This window comes from Taurulus bubalis (assembly GCF_910589615.1).
Source record: "Taurulus bubalis genome assembly, chromosome: 1".
Taxonomy (NCBI): domain Eukaryota; kingdom Metazoa; phylum Chordata; class Actinopteri; order Perciformes; family Cottidae; genus Taurulus; species Taurulus bubalis.
In genome coordinates, this window is record NC_136589.1 from 31,214,327 (window position 1) to 31,237,828 (window position 23,502).

General features: G+C 41.6%; 1 protein-coding gene across 1 annotated transcript; it reads left to right on the plus strand.

Annotated features, from left to right (window-relative positions):
- Positions 1-2,427: 2,427 nt before the first annotated feature.
- LOC306734846 (rap guanine nucleotide exchange factor 4-like) lies at positions 2,428-22,983 on the plus strand (the record flags this gene model as incomplete). Its single annotated transcript, XM_079216250.1, has 30 exons — positions 2,428-2,495; positions 6,461-6,603; positions 7,521-7,609; positions 9,223-9,369; positions 13,003-13,075; positions 13,256-13,311; positions 14,190-14,296; positions 14,443-14,564; positions 14,873-15,056; positions 15,464-15,548; positions 16,124-16,184; positions 16,585-16,661; positions 17,203-17,349; positions 17,708-17,802; positions 17,903-17,988; positions 18,245-18,323; positions 18,927-19,080; positions 19,175-19,263; positions 19,383-19,410; positions 19,513-19,588; positions 19,680-19,826; positions 20,117-20,214; positions 20,506-20,631; positions 21,179-21,357; positions 21,455-21,545; positions 21,653-21,703; positions 21,892-21,979; positions 22,532-22,596; positions 22,712-22,766; positions 22,856-22,983. The coding sequence occupies 30 exons, from the start codon at positions 2,428-2,430 to the stop codon at positions 22,981-22,983; spliced, it is 2,994 nt and encodes a 997-aa protein (XP_079072376.1).
- Between the last annotated feature and the right edge of the window lie 519 nt (positions 22,984-23,502).

Consider the following 23,502-nt stretch of genomic DNA (forward strand, 5'->3'; position numbering starts at 1 on the left):
ATATAAAAAATTATTATCATACAAGTCGTGTGTTTAAATCGTCAGTTGTTAAGATAGGGCAAGCCCTCTGCCCCTTCTTCCTCTTCTATCAGGTTTTCAGTAGATCACTTTACTACTTCCTGACCCAGTTCTCCTTTATTTGCATAAAGTTAAAACTGTCTATATTTATATCCCTCCCTTTTTCTCATGTTGCATGCCACTTTCATGCTCCCTGCCATCCATCAAGGCCTTGAAAGGTGACACATCCAATTGATGTTGAGCAACAGAGATTCCCTTACACTGCATTGCACTGGGTGGGTTTTTACTGTAGGGGTCCGAAGCAATACCTTGCTTTCTCTGTAGTGTGCACTGCTCATAGAAGGGTACTGGTCTGATTTGACCCCAAGTACAGTGCATTTCATTTAGCTGACCTTTTTTTCAAAGTGACTTACATTTTTGCTCCATACACCGTAGACACAGCAACGGGGAGCAATTCGGGGTTAAGTGTCTTGCTCAAGGACTCAAGGACTAGGACCAGCGGAGCCGGGGCTTGAACCACCGATCAGACACATTTCACACAACACAATATCACCACGATTATATAGCCTAACCTGGCAGATGTAGGTTGTCTGGTCAGATTGGGATTGACAATGGGCGGGATAATCGCTTGTCTTATCCCATGTGACGCGGCATCTGTCAAGCCTCATTACGTCCCGACTGGACTTTGACCAATAGGATCACAGGGCACTCCTCCATGCGCAACTGCAAACATGCCAGATTTGTTCTTACTTTCTTTTTCTAGGCATCACACCTTCATTGTTTGTTTACATTCTTGTTCGTAGAAGTTGGTTCCCTGCACCTCCTTTTTGATGACATCACATGCGTTGTGAAAGACGGGGACCAACCTGTAGCTTGTAATGTCACTCGGCCAAGACACAACAGGAATTTATGACTAGAATCGCCTCATCTGACACAGTGACAATTGTAACAGCCAAAAATATAGTGTAGTCTGATCCTGGCATAGCACTACTCTTTGGTCCTCAGGACTTCAGAGAGGATTGAAAAACCAGGGGCTCTTTCCCCCAAACTTGCAACATGCAATCTGCAATTTTGCTTTATGAGATATTTATCTCGTTTGTGAATTTTGACAATTTTAACTAGTCGAATTGAATGCCAATCATATGGCATGAACGTACAAGAACCCTTTGGACTTTATTTGTAATTTGCGAGTGACAATTATTTGTGAAACAAGTCGCTGCCACTATTTGGGATCAGCATGCGACCACTGCTCGCAAATCACTTTTGTGAAACAAGCCCCTTGTTGGAAAATCAATGTTTTGATGGTTTACATTGCAATGTTGTTCTCTAGCATCACAGTGAGCTTCTCTTTTGATTTCATGCTTCATGTTTACCCCCAAAGATTACAAGGGGCACTTGCACTGCCCTGCACTCACCACACCACTGGTGTACATCTCTTTCGAAAGCACCTGTAGTTTCATCACCAAGTATTGAACTATTTAATCAAATATATATTTGAGATTGTTGATATTGCTCAATAAATATCCTGCCAGATCCTCTGTTGACTGATTAATTAATCACATATATATTTTGCACAAAAGAAAAAACATATCTGCTGTACATATCTTTCATCCCAGCTATTTGTATTATTGTATATATCTTTTATCTTTCATCCCTGTTATTTTTATATATTTATTTTTTGTTTGTAAGTTGCTGCTACCCCAACACCAAATTTCCCCTCGGGGATTAATAAAGTATATATACTTATATATATATATATATATATATATATATATATATATATATATATATATATATATATATATATATATATTCATTCAAATATAAGTATGTCTAAATTGTATTTCTGGGCCTTATGTGTCCTATGCTATATATCAGAATCAGAACCATTTATTGCCATATATGTTTTCACATACAAAGAATTTGTCCTGGCGGGAGGTGCATACCATTTAACAATAAACAGAGTGCAATAAAAGGGAGCATGAATATTTACAATTACATCTACAGTAGAATATACAATTAAAGTTAAAATAAAGTTCACAGACAACAGATACAGGTACTTAAATGTGGGATGTAAGTGTTATGTGAAGGTGACAAGTGTAATGATAAAAGTGGCAAGTGCATTTAAATATGATACACTTATCGTACTAATAGGCCTACAATTGACGCGTTAATATAGTTCCTTATTTCTCCAAGCATTGTACTGCAGTGAATGTTTTTTTTTAGCCCTACAGCTCTACAGCAGCAGCAGCAGCAGCAGCATCAGCAGCAGCAGCAGCAGCAGCATAGTTGCGCGAGGCAGCTCGAAGCAGAGGGGCGGGACCGGAGCGCACAATCATTAACGACCACCGACAACCGGGACGCGTCCTCCGTTAGCATCGCGGCGTTCACCGACACACGACCGGGAAGATGGTCGCGGTGCAGACGTCCCCCAACTGGTCTCCGTTGGCGGAGTGGATCTGCTGTCTGGATAAAAGGTGAATGAAAACGCTACGCGAGACACATCCACGCCGTGCATCCACGCGCACACGCACACGCACACACACACACACACACACACACACACACACACACACACACGCACACAACGATGACTGTGTTTTCTCAACCATCTCTTTCATTCATCCGCGTCAACGTGATCAGTCGCAACCGGCGATCGCTGCGTGTGCAGAGTGTGAGTGTGCAGTAATGACACGATGGGCTTTTTTTTTAACCCACGATGGGTGGCTGTCTGTTTTCAGTGAATACACACAGCCCCTCGGACAGTGATGGTGACGGCTGCAGTGCCGAACAGCATCACACCCTCTCTTTTGTATCTGCATGGTCAAAAAGGCGTTGGTGGCTTCGAGGTTCGCCGAGATGTCTCCGCACTGCATGGGCTGATAGATGGCTGATTAGACGCACATGGTTTACGTCTTTCTGCTCAAATCAAATAGTCATACATTTTTAAATACTACCATGGCCTGTATGTTGGAGATTTTCTCAAAATAAGGATTCGTGGCAGACATGTGCATTGTTTTTTCCTTCTTCTTCTTCTTCTTCTTCTTCTTCTTCTTCTTCTTCTTCTTCTTCTTCTTCTTCTTCTTCTTCTTCTTCCATTTTTGGCACAATGCTGCATGTGAGGATGTAGTTGTCTGAGCTGACTGAACAGGTTAGAATAATTGAACAGCCAGTTTATAGACTAATTATCAGCAACTGTTCGCAATCCAGAAGCTGCAGTCTTTCGAACCTCTTTTAGTTTGTGTATCTGTCCAGGGAGAGGGCTTAAATAAATAAAGAGGATAGAAGGTCAGCTATTCACTAATTACTGTAGATGATGCACCTCACGCCGAAAACAAACAATGATACCATAAGACATGGCACCCACAACTCACACCCACACATGCTGTAGCCTACACACCTCACTATGACACATCACCACGTTACTATTGGCAACCTAAAGCTACCATCTTGTCTTCTCATCCTCACCTGTAATGAGACTGAATAAGTGCTGTTATATTCTGTCATTGATGGAAGTATTTCATTTCAGTGTAGGGCTGCAATCACCGATGATTTTCATATGCGATTGATCTGATTGCTGTTTTCTTGATTAACTGATAAATAGTTTTGGTCTATAAAACGCCATAACACAATAAGAAATTGCTTATTATCAATTTGCTATCATGAAAGGCTCCGGCTATTCACATTTGAGAAGCTGGAACCATATCATTTTTGCCGAAAGAATCAATGCAAATATATTAACTGCCGATTTAATTTTCTGTTGATTGATTTTTTTATTAGTTGTTATTATTAATTGTTTCAGCGTTGGTCTGACTTGTTGTTGAACGCGGAGAAAAGTAACACATGACATAAAATCCCAGTGAGATGGGTGTGATCCTTACTGTACTGAAATGTGTATAATTGTCGTGCAATCGCGTGTTTACGACATAGCAACTCTAGAACATAACTGTATATCTTAAACTTAATGCAGCAGATATGCAGCAGTAGGTGTGTCAGTGAGGGCAGCCAGGGTTGTAAGATTAGACTGGACAGTATCTTGGATATTGTAGACCACTCAGTGCTTCTCAGCTATGTGCACCTCCTCATTCAATCAATATCCACCAGAGAGTGTGTGTATGTGCGTGCATGTGTGCGTGTGTGTGTGTGTGTGTGTTTGTGTGTGTGTGTGTGAGCACTTTAGTCTCCAGTAACTGTTGATGTGAGTAAGAGGCGGGGAGAGGGGGAAGCAAAAAGAAAGACAGAGGTTAAGATATGACTGTCTCTAGTATATCTGTCCGAAGACATTTATTGCCAGCGAGTGTGAAGTATGTGAGATAAGATGAAATTTGTTTGGCCTCAGGGAGGTAATGGACGGTCCAGTCAACACACACACAGCACCGGTCCAGATGCCAGTTGAGCTTTTTTAATGTCCCTCTGCTGCAGGAAAATAGAATCACAGAACATCATAACCAGTTCACACACAGTCCCAGACAAAAGCAACGTGCAAGAGAACTGGTCTCATATTATGTCGGTTAACTTACAAATAGGACGAAGCTGGATGTGTAAATTGATGAGTTCTTTAATATTTAGCGTTTTTAACAGGATGACAGGATGTGAGTGGTCATGCAGATGGGTGTTAAAAGACACATGCATACAATTCAAGGGGATCTCTACTACAGTAATGTGTTAATCTGTCAGCTCGGGAAAGCTGTTGTGATGAGGCTGTCTGATGTCTTGGCTGGCTGCCACAAATCAACCTACCGGTATGATTTATTCGTCTGGAAACAATGTTTTTTTTTGCCCCAGGTGGATATTTCCTTAAACAATCTGCAGATCCTTCTTGTGTCTCAGGATTTTCTCTTCAGTGTCGGTCAATTTTATAAATCCTGCGTGCGTGTGTGCGTGCGTGCGTGTGTGTGTGTGTGTGTGTGCGTGTGCGTGTGCGTGCATGTGTGTGTGTGTGTGTGTGCGGCCATCATTTGTGGTTGAAAGCTGAGATCTCTGCTGACATACACAGGAGGGGGCTGAGGAAGGGAGAAGTTGAAGAAGAGAGACAAGAGGGATGGAGGGAGAGTAGGATAAGGTGAACAACTCTCAGGTCGCATCCGTCGCTCACTAACAGGGGAGGCAGATTCCTCTGGGCAGGCAGGCAGGGAGCGAGCAAGAGCAGCACAACGACAAAGAGGACAAGGATTCAATCAGGGGATTATAACTGACGGACCTTAACAGTTTCACTGTAGACGGATAGGTGAAGGGTGATGCTGGTATTGCCCATTCAACCCTGCAGTTAACCTCCCTGTCTCTCCCAACTGCAGTGTGTGGGAGTCCACCTGTCTACACCATTAACCCCCAGCCTACACTGGGATATGACTCTCTGTCGGTGCACCGAAGGCCAATACACAGGCAGAAGGAGGATGATTGGAGGATGAGTCAGAGACAAAAAAAGGATAGAGAGAGAGAAAGAGAGAGAGAGAGAGAGAGAGAGAGAGAGAGAGAGAGAGAGAGAGAGAGAGAGAAAAGACAAAACCCCATCTGTAATAGCCATGAGCTCGTGGCAGATGTTGTGAGGCTGGAAGATGTGTTGTGCAGTGCGGCCCTCAAGGCTGAGTCTGTGTTTATCTGAGTACTGTCCTGGCTACGGAGGACAATCTACTACAGCTCGGGGACACAAATACATGTGTGTTTATCTCTGTATGTACATGTGCGTGTGGGTAAAAAGGGGGGTCATCGCTGACTGTGAGCTTAGAAAGCAGAAAAAATGGGATGATAATGTGAGTGCAGGCGTGTGAGTGGTGGGTCTTAATGGAAACAGGGAAAAGTGGATGTGCCAGTAATGGAGAGGAGAAAATGGGTAGCTTAAAGAAGAAGAGGGAGAAGTCTTGGAAGAGGAGAGGAGAAAAATAGATGGAGATGAGAGAAGTGTTTAGTGGAGGCAGACAGAAGAGAGAGAGCTGGGAGGAATGGAAGAGGAAGATAGACCGCCTCTCCTCTGTGAAGGAAGACGTACACAGTGCATTAGCTATTCCTTATAAACACACACATGCAAGGATGAGAAAATAAGTGAATGAATGGGGCTAACTGCAGTGTGTGTGTTACTAAGGCGTATTGGCTCAGTAGTTTTTCCTCCACCACATGGCGGAGCAGAATGTTTAAGCTCTCAGATCAAACTGCTGTGGGTTCTCCCATGTAGACGTCCAATAATGACGTGCTTCTGTGTGTGTGCGTGTTCAGATTTAAGCATATTAGGAATGGCAGCAGTACAAATGAGATCTTGCATCAACACCCTGTGGGGGGTCTGAGCCGAGAGAAGTAACGCCTGCAGCTTTCCACTGTCATCGCTAAGACACCAGGTCAATTCTTACCATATTTTCGTGTTTTAGTCCATTGACTGCTGATTGCAAATACACTGATGAGGTTCTTCAACACCTAATGTTCAATACAATGATTGTTCTTCCCTGCACAGGCCCTCTGAGCGCTCGGGAGAGGATGTGGATATTATCCTGACCAGATTGAGAGAGGTCAAAGCCTTCCACAGGTTCCCACCTCCGCTCTTACTGCAGATCTGTACCTGTGCCTTTTACGAATGCCTGGAGAAAGACATCACGTGTATGTACATGTGTACACACACACAAATGCATAAATGATTGGATTATGAAATAATACGGTTTTGGTTTTGAATATGACAATGGATGTTTTTCAGAATAGTTCCCCATAAAGCATCATCATACAGTATATTCAGTATATGTTATTATGCGACAGCCGTGCTGCGGAAGAGCCCTTTGTTGTTTCTTAAGACTGTTTAAAGCATTGGAATGCAAAGTACATTTTACACACATTTGAATTAATGTGTACACACCTCTCAACACACAAATGATTTTTTTAACACATCCGTAGAATATAGATGTTACCCAATGAATTATTGATTAATCTGTCAATTACATTTCAAATTATTGTTCAGTCTATAAAATGTGAAACATGGATTGATTATTTCCCAGAGACCAAGATGAGGTCTTCAAACTGTTTCATTTAGATATTTAATAGATGTTCTTACTCTTATAAAAAAGAGAACATTTTCCCCAAATTTGAGAAGCTAGATCCTGTGAATGTCTGGCATTTTTGCTTAATAAATGATTTTCACTCAAAATCAACTTGTTGTTTCAGCTCTAAACCTTTGCAACTATTTTTATTTATTTAAACTTACAATACAGTGGGCACATATTCTTTTTTTTATTAAGCGTAGATGATGCAAAATATATCCATTTGGGGAATTTTTTTTTTTTTTTTTACAAAATCATTATCTACATAACTCAAGTCGTTCTTAACATACAGAATTATTTGGCATACTGATATTTAGGATATTATTGGATTTATTTCACAGTAAGACAAGGACGTTTAAAAAAAAAGACTCAATATTTTGAAACAGAAACTCTGTGTGTTTAGAAATTCAACTAAAATATCCTAACCAATGTAAAATTCTGGGTGAGCTGCACTTTATAGTGTTTTTTGTGTTTTCCTGTCCGCAGTGTTCCGACAGGGAGACATCGGCACCAGCTGGTATGCTGTCCTGTCTGGCTCTCTGGATGTCAAAGTGTCAGAAACGGCCAACCACCAGGTGAGATCAGACTCAAGTTATTCCTACAAAGCTGTTTACATGGCTAATGAAAAGTAATCCTTGAAACATGTGGGCTCTTGTAATGATTGCGCCACTATAATATAGGCTTTTTGATATTTCCTTCTTTCTTGTTTTTAAGATTTTAGAGTGCCAGGATTGCGTTCCTGTTCCTCATAATGGAAATGAATATTCCCATTTATATTCATCCGTGCAGTGCGAACACAGCTTCCCTCTTTTATTCCTTCAACCACCTTCTTGAAAAGAACTGCATTGCATGCATATCCAAAAACATGTTGATATCCAGGTCTTTCATAATGTTTAAAAGAAAGTGAGTTTTTCCTTCCAACCAATAAAGTAGGTTTGTCTTTTGGCTGTGCGTCTCTGCAAACTGTTGACTTGTTGGTTTGCACAACCAGTGAACAGTGTGTTGTGTGTGGCAAACGACCATAACATTGAGAATGAATGAATGTGCTGTATACATAAAACTAAAATAATATCGGCATATCCCACATGTCCTTATTGGAAAATGCTCAGATTGGAATAAGGCCTAATTCAGAATATTCAAACAGAATATGCTGTTTCTATGACCCATGCCAAATTCGGAATATTGTCTTATCCTGAATTAGCTCACGTCTTCCTGCTTGTATATGCCAGAGCAAAGCTGCCACAGCACAGAAAACCAGTCCACTGAGGTTTGTGCTTTCTGTTGCATGTTTTACCCTTATGACAGAGTGTGGAAACAGGGTTATATTGTTCAGTACATACAGAGGAGAAGAGGGATGTTTGGGAAGAAAAGGATTTGTTCCCAGTTAAAGACGGAGATAAGAAGCCCCTCCATTGTGAAATGTCCTTTTCATGTATATAGCCCTACAGTGCCGTTGGTGGCCTAGTTTCTGTGGCTATATTTGAAATGTCAGTTTGAAAAGCTGAAAAGGTATTTGTCTAAATCACTGGACTGTGGGAATGTGTGTGCATTACGTTTATGCGTGTTTGCTTGCCTCTAGCCAATTTTATATATAAGCACCCAGAGATGTTTTCCTTACAGGAGGCTCCGTTTACCAGGCCTCTCATATTTGAAACTATTTGCATTATTTACCATAAATTAATCTGTCTGCTCTTCATGTCCGTCCATTTTTATGAAGAAAATCTTTTGATATATCTTGTTGCTACTGCTGTGTAGTGTTCAGGTCTGCAACAATAAGTAGATTGACTGAAAATTAATTGGTTACTAATTTGATAATCGATTGATTATTTTCCAAATTTTTTGAAGAAAAAAATCTAAACATTTTCTTGTGTGAGCTTCACAAATGTGTGTGTGTGAGGTTTTGGACTATTGATTAGACAAATCAAGACATTTGGCTCATAATAATTGTTTACAGTTTTTTTTATGTTGTATAAAACTAGCAATTAATAAATAATATAATGCAGTTTAACAGCACAAGGTGCAGCTCCAGTAGTGTTAAATTAAGAATTTTTACTACTTAGCCAAAAGCAGATCTAGTATAACCACTATTACTCTTGTATGGAGTACTTGTACTCATTTGATTTAAGCCTTCAATTGAAACGCATATCGACTCCCACACATTCATTCTCTATGTTGCGTTTGTGTGCAGGATGCAGTCACTATATGTACTCTTGGGATTGGGACAGCGTTCGGGGAGTCCATCCTGGACAACACGCCACGCCACGCTACAATTGTCAGCAGAGAGACCAGCGAGCTGCTCCGTATCGAACAGAGGGAATTCAAGGGCCTCTGGGAGGTGAGCGACTCTACTTTATGTAGCTAGGAGTATGAGCTGGAACCCGATGATTCAGCATGAACTCTGTCTTGGTAGCGTACCTAAAGCTTTCCATCTTTGAAAAAACGTTTCTCCATTGACGCGGCAATTTCCACACAACCTACCACTGTAATTGTGTCTTTAACCACAAGAGGGCTGTCCACCATAACGGTGCCGTTCTGTTCCACCTGTTAGATACACACGGCACTAAGGTGATACAGGCATTTGCCGAAAGAGAGGAGTGTGTATGTACAATTCATGCCTTTCATGTGCTTCATGTGCTGGATAGCTATTGTTTTCAGAGCTTGTTGTGGCTTCGTGCAGTATGTACAGTACAAGGCATGATGCATCGAGAGAAATACAGTTATGTGTTTAATGCTGGCAGTGTAGTGGGAATCTAAAAGTATCAGGAGCAGGGATCCCGTGGCCACTCAAATGCATATTGAATCTAAATATTACTACTTGCACCTCCCAGCTGTGTGCTTAGGTTTCCTCCTGGGCTCAGGTACTTGTGGTTCAATGTCAAAACATTTAGATTGTGTAGTAGCAGTAAAGAGGAAGTGCCATAGTATCCTACGGCAATTTGACTAATCCTTATTAGGATTTTGTAGGAAATTTTAGAACTAATTAGATAAAGAACGAGTTACAATGATCTGTATTAATAAATATACGACACAAAGAGATTGTTATCTCTTCTTGCAGTAGATTTTCACCAATGCAGACACTAGGGGCTACAATAGGTAAGAGTATTGATAGTCCTGGATAATATTGTTTATTGCAACAGAGAGATCCAACAGAGACTGTAATCAGTAACATGGCTTTGGCTTTGTTGTGGTTACTGCTCCGTGGGCTTCCATGTCGAGGTTATCTCTCATTCAGAGGAATTGCTGGCAGAGCAGTGAACCTGTTCACTGTGGCTTCACAGTCGGCTCCCAGAGACTACACGAGTCTGCCCTGTTGTTTGGTCAGGAAGTTTGTTATTTTTGTCAAATCCAAATCTTTTAGACTCTAAATTAATTAAATTGTTCTCTTTTATATATATATATATATATATATATATATATATATATATATACTCACATGATTGGTTTCATACTTATAAGTTGTATAGGTTATTTTATTGTTAATTGTAGGGAAGTTGTTGCTTGCTCTTGGTCACATTGACATCAGAATTCAGGCTCAAATTACAGAAAGATTGTGAGCGGCTTGCTCAACATCGCCGAAGGACACTTGCTCACTTTAAGTCCCAGTGAAATGGAATATTTGAGCAGTGTACAGTTAAAACACTTTCACATTTGATTGGACTGCTAAAAATTGGGTGGACTGTATCTCCATTCACACCTAAGAAGTGAGTTTACCAGAACTCAGTAGCTCGCTCCTCATCTCTGCTTCAGGCTGGCGGCTCAAGGCCACATTAACCTGCATAACACACTGGAATCGGCAATGTTATTGGAGTGCAATGTTAAATATTGGGTAGACTTTTGTTTCTATCCGCTACTGAAACACAACAGTTAGTTTTTCCCTCAGTGATGAAGTAAAGTATATGAGGCTTTGATTACAGATTACAGATTGACTGTGGACAGATATCCATACAGATTTTAATATTGATGAAATCATGCAGCACGTTTCATCCTGAAAATGTGTGTTTGTAGTAGCTGAGCGTGGCCATGGATAAAATACATGGGTAAAACTGTTTCATGGGTAAATCTGTTACTAATTAATAAAAAAGTTGTATTATACAGTCAAGTTTTAATTTGACTGTGGGTTTGACTTTGTAAAAGTTTGTAAAAGTTTTTCTGCGACTGGTGTCGGTACAAAACAGATTGCTCTATTAATTGTTGCAATTGAAATGAAAAAAAAAAAATAACAACCTTCAGTGTTGTTATTACTGGATGAATGGATATTGGGTTTGCTGAAACACAATATCTCAACTTCTGACACAGGAAGATATAAAAGCGAGATAACACAATAATTGGTTATTAAAGCGTGTGCGCCATCTTATTATTGGGCTTGTAGTGCGCTTGTTTATCAACTAGGTGCACTCAGTCTCCCTATCTGCTGCCAATTTAGGTCAGCAGACAAAGAACAGAAAAACATAGCCCGAAGGTTGTCCTCGGTTGTGTGTGTGTGTGTGTGAGTGAGAGAGAGAGAGAGAGAGAGAGAGAAAGAGAGAGAGATTAATTTGTGTGCTTGTGTGTGACGTGGACTAGAAAGCCAAAGGATGAATGCAGTCATGTGTTTGATGAAATAAATAAAAGCGCTGCTCCATAATTCTAACACCAAGTGAAAGCTGGATGAATAAACACGGTTTTAATGTTGAACAGTGTGTTTTTTTTCTGACACATGTCCGTGAACGTGTAAACATAGAGGACATCAAACGGCCAACTGGTAGCTTGTACTGTGCCAATTCTCTCACTTTCTTTTGCCTTTCACCTGCTCTACATGGCTCCTGCCCACTTCCTCTCTCCTCTTGGCCACGTTGTGTCTTTTGCCAGCTTCCTTCCTCTCCTCCCTCTACATCCTCACCCTCACTACTCCTTTCTTTCCCTCTTCTGTCTCCTTTCTCCTCCTCCACTAGAGTAGCTTGGTCATACAGGGACTCAGATCACCGTGGTAACCTGTGAGAGTGGTTTGGTTCTTGGCTCGATCACAGCGAGAAAGGAGAGAGAGCGAGGGAGAGAGAGAGGGAGGGAGGGAGGGAGGGAGGGAGAGAGGGAGGGAGGGAGGGAGGGAGAGAGAGAGAGAGAGAGAGAGAGAGAGAGAGAGAGAGAGAGAGAGGCTTGTTTTGAGCAGGATGCTATCCGGTGGCTTGTGTGTGAGTTGTAAAGTAGCAGAGGGCAGTTCTCTGGATTTCAGTGTGTTACCTCAGGTGAGTCTGTGTGGGCTCAATAGTGCTGCACTGTAATGTTGCCGTATACTTTTATTTGTGTTGTCTTTTTATGAAAGGAAGTTGTTTAGCTATGTTGTTCCTGTGTGTGTGTGTGTGTGTGTGTGTGTGTGTGTGTGTGTGTGTGTGTGTGTGTGTGTGTGTGTGTGTGAAAAACACAATGACAAGGGGGTGTTTGTGTCTTTAGGTCAAACAGATGCTCTCTGTGTCTCTCTGTAAGTGTGTGTGTGTGTGTGTGTGTTCGCTCGCCTTCCTGGAAGTTCTCAGAAGGCATGTGTTGCTTGGTACTGAGCTTGCAGAAGAGCAAGGGCAAATTCAGTCTCAGAATGATCTGCTGTGTGAATCTCAGTGTCCCGCCAAAGAAATGCAAATATATTGTATTGTTCTGAACCGCTGTAGGAGCAGCATCTATACACATTTAGCAGCTCTGCATCTCATTAACCCCGGTGTGAATGCTGCTGTGAGCGTGTGTGTCTGTGTTCTATAATGTTAGTTGTTCTGCATGTAAATGATCTTGGTTGTACAAAGGGCTTTGTTTTGAGGGACACTTGCATTGTGTGTCTCTTGAAAGTAACGCTGTTTGTGCGTTGGAGAGGGACAGACATAAACTTAATGGGTTTTGATGTTTAATAGATGATGATATCTCAAGTGATGCATCATAACAATTGAGGTGTAAATGTTTTCAAGATTTCCATCTTTTCTGATGCATTTGTGTTTTATCTTTTTAGAAGTATCGTCAGAGCTTGGCTGGACTGTTGGCCCCTCCTTATGGAACTATGGAGAGTGGATCCAACAATGACAGTGCGTAGAGACACACACACACACACACACACACACACACACACACGCTATACGTGTAGCAGTAGAGCCGGTTATAGCGTCTAAATTAAACCGTGAATAGGTTGTATGTTTATGAATGAAAGTATCTGCATCCTGCCAAAATATTATATTCAGCTTAACAACATTTATTTTTCTCCTCAGGACTCACTGACAAAGACAACATGAACTCAGACTCGGCAAACAAAGCTCACAACAAGGTACATTTCTCTCTCCAGCCCACTGCTTGGAACTGAAGGATTTGTCTTGTTCAGTATGGCAACTTGGTCTTTTAAATAAACACTTCCAGCACGTTTTGGAGAGCTGTGCCCTTCCTCACGACACATAAAGCCTGAATGAACCAGACTCACAACCAATATACTGTGGCCAGGCAGCCTCAATTTGTCTTGGATTTCTCTGCACCTCACTACTCGTGTCGGACATATGTGTGGACGGGGCATTGCGGGTTGAGTGTATTTTAGTCTCGGCCAGTAGATGAGTGATATTTGTTTGATCAAATGCTGTAGTTGTGAACAGCGCAGAGAAAAGCGAGTAAACCGAACCATAGTGTCATGAAATTGCGCACTGCTGCATACACTCATGTTCGGAAATTAATCAGAATACCAGAATGAATTTTGGAAGTGTGTGTGTGTTCAGAGAAGAGACAGTGATGACTCACAGCTGTGATCCTCTGTAGTTATGCTAATGCCAGCTAATGCATGTGCATAGACGAAAGATCCCATCTGCCCAATTAGCAGGCCTTCCTTTGTTGTTTTCAACAGCAGCTGTTTGTGTCTACACATCTGCCTCTATGTCTAAGGTGCAGGTGTGATCTGTAGAGGATGTGTTTGCATGTATGCACTGTGTTTCTTTTTAAAATTGTTTACTTCGAGCATTGTATTTTTACTGCTTTACTGTATGTTACAAGTATTAACCTGCAATGCACACATACATCCCTTAAAGAGTGTTTTTTTTGTATTTATCAAAATGATACATTGTATTGTGCGTTACAGCCTGGAGTCAGCATAAGTGTTGACTCTTGGCTTACAGTTAACAAACAGTTCACAACACTCCCCTAATGTCGCTGTGTGTTCTGTAGATCCCTTCAGAGAAGCTGCATAGAGCGGGGAAGGTTCTCCGTAACGCCATCCTGTCCCGAGCCCCACACATGATTCGAGACAGGAAGTACCACCTCAAGACATACAGGTAAAAGCATGCTTGTCTACAATTCCAACTGTGTGTTGACACAGAATTATGCATACAACAGCTTTAGAAAATGATGTGTGTGTGTGTGTGTGTGTGTGTGTGTGTGTGTGTGTGTGTGTGTGTGTGTGTGTGTGTGTGTATTGCAGACAATGCTGTGTCGGCACAGAGCTGGTGGATTGGTTGGTGCTGCAGAGTGCCTGTGTTCTCACACGGTCCCATGCTGTTGGGATGTGGCAGGCACTACTAGAAGAAGGCGTGCTTAACCACGGTATCTCAAGCGTTTGCTTTCTCTATTGCTTTCTTAGTATAGTGTATGCTGTTTAGTTTCAAGACATACCATACAATAGTCACTTCCCAAACCTCTATTGACTTTGATTGATGGTTTTACTTATTCTGAACATCAATCGCATTGAAAGTGTCTGACCAGCATGGAATTTACCTGGGAGATTTTAAGCAGAAGCAAAGAATGGATTTTAATGTCTAAAATTATATTTAGAGATAAGAAAACTGCTGTGATTTCTCAAAATCACTCGGCATGCACAATATGTGTTCATACAGTGTTTGTCTGCTCTTCAGTGGACCAGGAGCTGGGTTTCCAGGACAAGTATCTCTTCTACCGTTTTCTTGACGATGAGGAGGAGGACACACCGTTGCCTAGTGAGGAGGAGAAGAGGGAGAGCGAGGAAGAGCTGCCAGAAAACATCCTCCTCCTCGCTCAGATTGGCCCTGACGCACTGCTGCGCATGATCCTCAGGAAATCGTCAGTAGCAGTTAATAATATGGCATGAACTTGCATAACATTGACAACACATTACTTATTAAATATACTTTATATTACAAGTAAGTACATTTAGGTTATTTAACCATTTACCCTTTACTTTTCGTACAGAGTTTGCCTCTTAACTGCACTATTTTTTCATATTTTAATTAAGCTGGTGAGTTGGCATACTGAACCAAATGTAATCCAAAACCAACATGTGTAATGTCCGCTACTATCATGGGAAATAATAAGAACAAATCCTCTGTAATGGCTACTTTCCAAACTGCAACGTTACTTCAGCGTCAAGGATGTGTCATTATTAATTATACTGCAGTGCATTAAGAGGTGAAGCATGCATGCCATTCTCATGGTGAGTTGAGTCTGACAAACTGTGTGTGTGTCTGCAGGCCTGGTCAGAGAACAGGGGATGACCTTGAGATCATCTATGATGAGCTGCTTCACATCAAAGCCTTGACTTACCTCTCTAACACTGTGAGTCAGCTAGTCCACTTTTCTTTTAAAGGGACAGTACAGATTCCTAAACAAGGCTGTTGATTGATCAGAACCCATTGCCACAGTCTTTTGGACCACAAGGAGATGTTGTCGTCACTACCATTAGCATTTCTCTGAACAGTGTAATGGGACACAGTTTTATACCAACCTGCCCTTCATTGGCAATAATTCATCACGTGTCCTTAAGTCTGTGTTGTTGTCTGGCTCCATGTAGTCCTAGAATCAACATTTTTTGTATTAGATGCAATCAACGATAGTCACATGAAGCACATTCCAGGAGATAAAAGGGATTTATGAACAATGGGCTTTTCCATTTTAACTGTTTTTTATTCCTCATTTCCCATTGGACGCAGTGCTTATGGATATAAATGTCAGCAATCTAAAAGTCCCATAAAGCAAAACTCTCCATGTGCTTTCATGATGTACTGTAAGGACCCCCAGGTCTTTTTTTTTGTAATCTTTAAAAACCCTGATCTGTGCATTTTACTGTTCTCACATATTTCTGCAATGCAGCTCAGTCCAGTATGACTTGAGCAGTGTACTCTGGTTTGTAGGTGAAGAGGGAACTGGCGAGCGCTGTGATCTTCGAGTCGCATGCAAAAGCTGGAACTGTGTGTGAGTCTTTGCTTTTTCCACTTTGTCCGAAAATGCATTTTTGTTTGTGCACGTAGTGAACAAAATGGGTTTTCAAAGGCGGACACAAAGCCAACAGTTACTGAGACAACTCAGTTACTGTAATTAGCTGTGTCCTCCAATTTGAGTCCTGTTTTTTTTGCCTGTATTTTGGCAACTTGTCAACATTAAAAAGTATGATCAATTATCGATTAGCAGTTTTTTGTTTGCAATGTACCCCATGGATGTGCAGAAATCACTGGATTACTTTTCTACCAAAGAAAACTTAAAAATGTGACTATTCTTAAAGTGTGCCTCACAGTTTGAAGACCCTTAGTGTACAGAATATATGTTTGAATCATGTATGTGGGGGTGATATACGTTAGTCCTCTTTATCTTCCAGTGTTCAACCAAGGAGAGGAGGGCACGTCATGGTACATCATCCAGAAGGGATCGGTCAATGTGGTTATCTATGGCAAGGTGTGTGTGCGTTTGATTCATCCACCTACATGCTTCCGGTTCTTTGTTTGACACATGGACATTGCTAGAGTTTTCTGCTTCATTTGGTGATATGTCATCTGTATGTAATGGATTTAAGTGTGTAGCTGATCATGAATGCATGGAGCAGACCAGCAGAATCTTCCCCGTGGGTCTGGGAAACACCAACAGTGGAGTTTGGCAGACTCTGAACAGCTCACTATGACTCATCTTCTGTGATTAAATAGCTTAAGGGATTGTATGCATACACACTTTCACACCACACCGATTTTCAACCGCTGCACATACACATGCCTATGTGCGTGCAAACACATTGATCACACATGCACACAGACACACACACACCCTGCGCGCACACACAGACAAATACGGATGATTCATCTCAGTGTCGTGTGCTCCTGCGCCTTTGCGCCTCTCTTCGGGGCTTATGATGACTAATAAACTGTGTTTGTGTCTGAACTTGTTTGTATGTTGGAGTGTGTTGGTTTATGTGTGCATTCATGCGTGTGTATGTCTGTCTCAGGGTGTGGTGTGTACGCTCCATGCGGGTGATGACTTTGGGAAGTTGGCCCTGGTTACAGATTCACCTCGTGCCGCTTCCATCGTACTGAGAGAGGACAACTGTCACTTCCTTCGTGTGGACAAGGAAGACTTCAACAGGATACTCAGGGTAGGCAGATGAGATGGACATTCATCTTCTGATGGGATACAAGTGTCGTCACAGAAGCACCAAATTACTACCGTCGTACCAAATTGTTACAAATACTGCTCTCAGCAATGTGTATTAATAAAGTACCTGCTTAGCCAACATTCTTTAAGTTAACAGTAAGATGCAATCCAAAGAACACTATCTGAATTTCCATCGTTTGGGCCGCTGAAGCATCCCACTGCACTAAATGCCCAGTGATGTGGCCTGACTGTGATGTTTGTCTCCCTCCTCTGGTACACAAGCTGTATTACATTTTAAAAAGCTGCGTTTTTGCATTTGACATTACTGATTTTGTACATGCATTTTGTTGTGTTTTTAGGATGTGGAAGCCAACACAGTGCGGTTGAAAGAGCATGAACAAGCTGTGCTGGTGTTAGAAAAGAGTCCTCGTGCCTCCAACCAGGGGAACATCAAGTATGTGTGTTGGTGTGAGGGGTCTTGCGTACATATTGAGAGAGGAAGTGTACAATAGAGTGAATATCTCCCTTTGTCTCTCTCACCTCACCTTTTGCAGGTACACTGTGATATCCGGAACACCAGAGAAGATTCTCGAACACTTCCTGGAGGCCATGAGGATGGACATACATCACGGTGAACCAGGTAGCCAAGTAGAGAATTAATAGGTTGTTCTGCACAATTAATTTTAAATAGATGGTTACCAGAGGTGGTCCAGACAAGCTATCAAATTAATTATAATAAAAAAAGATTTTTTGGATGGTGGATGGAGAGACGAATAACCAAACTTAATGGATTAATGATGAAGGCCTTTTCACTACCCTTTTGAATCTCTTGATTTCCCTCCTCTCCCCTCTGATTCTCCTCCCTCTTACCGTGTGTTTTCCTTCTCATCTGTTAGACCCAGCAGTGGATGATTTCGTCCTCATGCACGGTGTCTTCATGCCCAACAGCCAGCTGTGCCCTCTACTCATGGCACAATATCCTTTCTGCCTTTCTTTATTTGCCATTATTCCTTCAATGATACTTATCAGGTAGTTGCACTCACATAAAGGTCTACAACCCGACTCGGACATGTCTTTTGTTCACTGCATACGACCGTATAACAGTGCTGCTGACAGCGACTTGGATTGGACAATTTACCAGTTCTGTTTCTGGAAGCGCTGAAGCAGCAGTAAACCATCCAGCACTAATGAACTGCTCACGGAGTGAACACCTCCCTTCACACCATAGTAACAAGTTGTAATAATAGTTGCAGAGTTCTTTTCTGATTGTCTTTGTCATTATAGTGCACCTGTTCAGCAACTTGTGCTTTACCACTGCTGCACTGATGATTATACATAATAAAAAGGAAACCTTTGTGGTAGATGGTGGTAGAGGTGGTAATGAGGGTCAACTCCCACCTTAAGTAGGTTGAAATATAATTTCTGTCTTTAGGAAAGTAGATCATGTACTGTGTAATGATATGGATTTTGCTGCTGTAAAGTCGTACAGGTTTGGTGCATCAGATTGGCATTCAACAAACAAGATATCTCTGTCCATCTGTGTGTTATCCTCTTTGTGTTTATCTTTAACCTTGTGAGCACCTATCATGCGACATCTCCGCCCGGTTCTGAACAGGAGAGGTTGGAATATGCTCTCAACAGTAAGAGGAGGGCCCTCATCCTGGCCCTGCGCTGGGCCAGCACACAGACATACCTGCTGCAGGAAGAGCCTGCTGCAATCTCTTTCCTTGAGGTGACTAAGAGAAGCTGTCAGATGCAGTACATTACATGACTTACACAGATCATATGACTGGTCTGAATGTGATTCCTCCTCTCTGTCCCTGTAGGAGTTGTATGGGAGTTTATCAAATGATTCTCGAATTTTGAGAGCCTTGAAAGACTTGGTTCCTGACCTTGAGAAAATCGTCACATTACAGTACGTTTCCCAGCTGCTGCACGTTTCACTGTGATGTTTTAAGTACAAGTTACATTTTTTGCATCTGTGTGTGTGTGTGTGTGTGTGTGTGTGTTTCTACACGTTTTAACATTTTGTAGTTCGGAAGAAGCAAAATCTTTAAAAAAGGTATTTTCAGACTACTGTTTTCAACATAATTCAATAGTACGTTTTACATGTTGTCATGACGATGTGGATGTTGACTACACACTATCTTGTGTAATTTAACAGAAAACTCTAATACGACAGTTCAGCGATGGGGAGGAAAGGTTGCAGAAGAAGCAGCCCATTAGGAATCACGATGACAGTAAGTTGGTGTGTGTGTATACTTCTACTCATTGAAGCGATCACATGCCATCGTATTGTATTTCAGTACTATTTCTTTTGTATGTGTCTAGTCCTGTTGAAGGTATACTGTGGTGATCACACATACACCACTATCCGGGTTTGCGTGGCAGCGACTGGAAGAGAAGTAATCAGTGCCGTGGCCGACAAACTTGGCACCACAGATGAGCTTGTGTTGGTCCACCTCAGCTCTGCATGCGGTAAGAATACAGAATGATTTAGATGTGATGGAGCAATTCACAGCAGCATTACCTGGAAACAGATTATAAGCTATTATTATTATTATTATTATTATTATTATTATTATTATTATTATTTGTATAGCTCAGTTGCCTCTTGTTAAAGAATATGCCCCGGAGACATGATGAATACTCTTAACTGTGTATACCATGTACGCAAGGAGCAAGCTTTAAGTTTGCTAACTGAGAATGGTGTTACCTATTGATCTTAGAGTAGGAACATATCATAACTACCTCTATTTCTGTGACAGAAAAACAAATGCTGAAGCCCAACGACGTTTCAGTGTTTTCTACTCTGAGCATCAATGGCCGATTGTTTGCCTGTCCTCGGGACCAGCTCAGCAATCTGGTAGGATATTCAAGTTTCCTGTTTACTTAGAGCTTCCACTCTAGTCATGAAATAGCATTACAGTAATACCTTGCATGCATTCTTTGTTGTGATTATATTATGCTGGTGATGTATGTACATATATGAGTTCATACAGTGATCTATAAAGCACAGTTTGCCATGCCTCATGGGAATTGTAGGTGCTATTACAATGGGTCTTTGTCACATGGCATTGTTTGAAAGAAGCTATAAGTCAAATTGTAACACATTTGTGTTAATGAATTTGCACAAATATGTGTTTTTGTGTCTCAGACTCCTCTTCCAGAACAGGAAGGTCCCTCTGCAGGCTCCATGTCAACGTTTGAGCTGATGAGCTCTAAGGATCTGGCTTACCAAATGACCTTGTACGACTGGGAGCTCTTCAGCTGTGTGCATGAGGTATCATCACATGTGCATATACACACACATAAAAAGACAAGCATGCACCGTGAACCTAGGCAGACACTTTAATAATAATAATAATAATAATTCAAACTTTTATAGCGCTTTTTATACAGTAAGTACACAAAGACGCTTTACATTGGGGACAAGAGACGGAGACAAACGGAACAAAACAAAAATGGAAATACAAACCAATCAAACAAACAGAACATTTTTGGTAAAAATAAAACTAAAACTGGAGAAGCTGTGTGGGTCATAGTGGAGGATAGGTGCAGGGTGAAAGTGAGTTGGAAGAGGTGGGTTTTGAGGTAATACACAGCTTTGAAAGAAGAGTCAGGTATGGAGTCTGACAATACAAGTGTAACCTTTCCCAACCTGCTGGGGTTTTTTTTTTCACCGGCCCTTTTCTACTCTGATGCTGCAGCAATGTTTATGATAAAACCCCCACAGGAGTAATGCCTAATAGATGCAAGGTGGCAGGACCTGTCCACTGGATTAACTCCAAACCTACTCCCCTTAATGTCTCCTCCCTCCTCCCCCACAGCATGAGCTGCTCTACCTCACGTTTGGCCGGCAGTGCTTCAGAAGAACCACGGCTAATCTGGACCTGTTTCTGAGGAGGTTCAACCAGGTTCAGCTGTGGGTGGTCACCGAGGTGTGCCTCTGCTCACAGCTCAGCAAGAGAGTCCAGCTCCTCAAGAAGTTCATCAAGATAGCAGCACAGTGAGACTGGGGACTCACACCCTTCATACGTGTGCTGGTTAATACACTCGGATGACAAGATTCACTTTATGTCTCACTTGTGTGTATTTGTCCACAGCTGTCGGGAGTTTAAGAACCTAAATTCATTCTTTGCCATCATTATGGGCATGAGCAATCCTGCTGTCAGCAGATTGAGCCAGACGTGGGAGGTAAACTTTGTCTCATCTGTGTCTGTATCTCCAGTGAACTTTGATTGTATTAAACTGTTGCTAAAAGTGCTACATTCATGTCACTGAGCTTCTATTTTTCCGGACAGAAACTCCCCACCAAGTTTAAGAAGTTTTATGCTGAGTTTGAGAGTATGATGGTGAGTTGCATGAAATTCTGTTCACCACTATTGTATTGGGATGGCAACAGAAATCTATAGAGGCATTAATTTAAAAACAAAACCATACCAAAACTACCTGTACAGCTGTATCATTAGGGATAATTAACCTGAGTGACCTAAATTCCAAATGTCTTAATAATGGACACTGTTTCTATGTTTGGTGACAGGACCCATCAAGAAACCACCGCTCCTACCGACTCACTGTCACCAAACTGGAAGCACCAATCATCCCCTTCATGCCCCTCCTTCTCAAAGGTACGACTTAGTGTAGAGCAGCTGGTCTCAACCACTGGGCCGGGACCGCTGGTGGCGGAGGTCCTGCCAAATGGTTTGATGGTTAGATTAGTTATTTTTCAATATGTTAAAGTGCTCAAAAAACAGTAATTCAGGCAAAGCATAATTCCAATGACCCGTCACATTGGTATATCCCCACACCAAACATGGCACATCATCAGGTCGGGACAAATGTGTTTTGCCGCTGTTTGCTAGCTAACGTTCCCTCGAATGTAGCAACCCAAAATGTATAGATTTTTTAAAGTAAAAAGTAATGTGGAAGACAACTCTGCACCGGTAAAAGTTTCAAAGCATTTAGTGAAGAAACATGATGGATTCATTATGACAGGCAGTGATGGGTGAGGGTAGGCAGGATATTTATTTTGGGCATTACGTAACGCATATTTACAGCATTTTTCAATTTTTTCAATTTTTATGTTTTTTTTCATTTACTTGGGATTTATTTAGTAATCAGAAGTGGACCTGAAGTTTCAAATGGTTGGCTGCCAATACGTTTCCCTTATTTCTTTACAGACATGACATTCACAAATGAGGGCAACAAGACCTTCATTGACAATATGGTCAATTTTGAGAAAATGGTGAGTTTCTGTACACATTGAATGATTCATTTTAAGGATAGGTTTTATACGTCATACTGTTCTTCACTCACATTGGATGTAATATCTAAAGAGCCTCTTATCCTTATCTCTTCAGCGTATTATAGCTAACACAATTCGGCAAGTGAGGCACTGTAGAAGCCTACCGTTCAGTAAGTCTGCTTATTACTTTCCTTTTACCACATTTCCCAGCTGGCTTTACACAAATCTTTAACTTTTGTTTCTTCTCTTGCTGCATTAGATCCTGAGATATGCCAACCGAACAAAAATCAAGCAGACGTCCGGAGTTACGTGAGGAAGCTCAGCGTGATTGACAACCAGAGGGCACTGACGCAGCTCTCCTACAGGATGGAGCCTCGGCGGACATGAACTCCAAATCTTCCACCATCATCGCCTTCCCTGTGACGTCAGCATCAACAAACTACCCACACATGACCTGGATAAAATAACACAACTGGCCGTTCAGTAGCAAATCAGTCAATGACTTTAGCACCGCCGTGGGCTATTATGGATGAAGGACTTAATACTGTGCCATTAAAAGCCTCTTCTTCCTGGACAGACAGAAACTGTTCAGCTGCTCTCTTGTCGCCGTGTCTCTGAGGGTTTTAACCGTAGTAGTTGTTACTGTTTGGGACCTGTTAGATAGAACTGTAATGTATAGAACTTTAATCAATATCCTGCATGACTGAACTTCATAGGCTTTGTGTTCTATACAGTGTATTTCTATCGGAGAGGCCTGTAATGTTGTGCTACCCCAAATGAGCCCTAGTTTACAATATATTACTGTTCCTGACTGTAAAGCAAACCTCACTCTCCTGATGGTCCATTCATAGACAGAAAATACAGAAACCCCCATAAACTAGACTCTTCATTTCTTTCCTGTTAGAT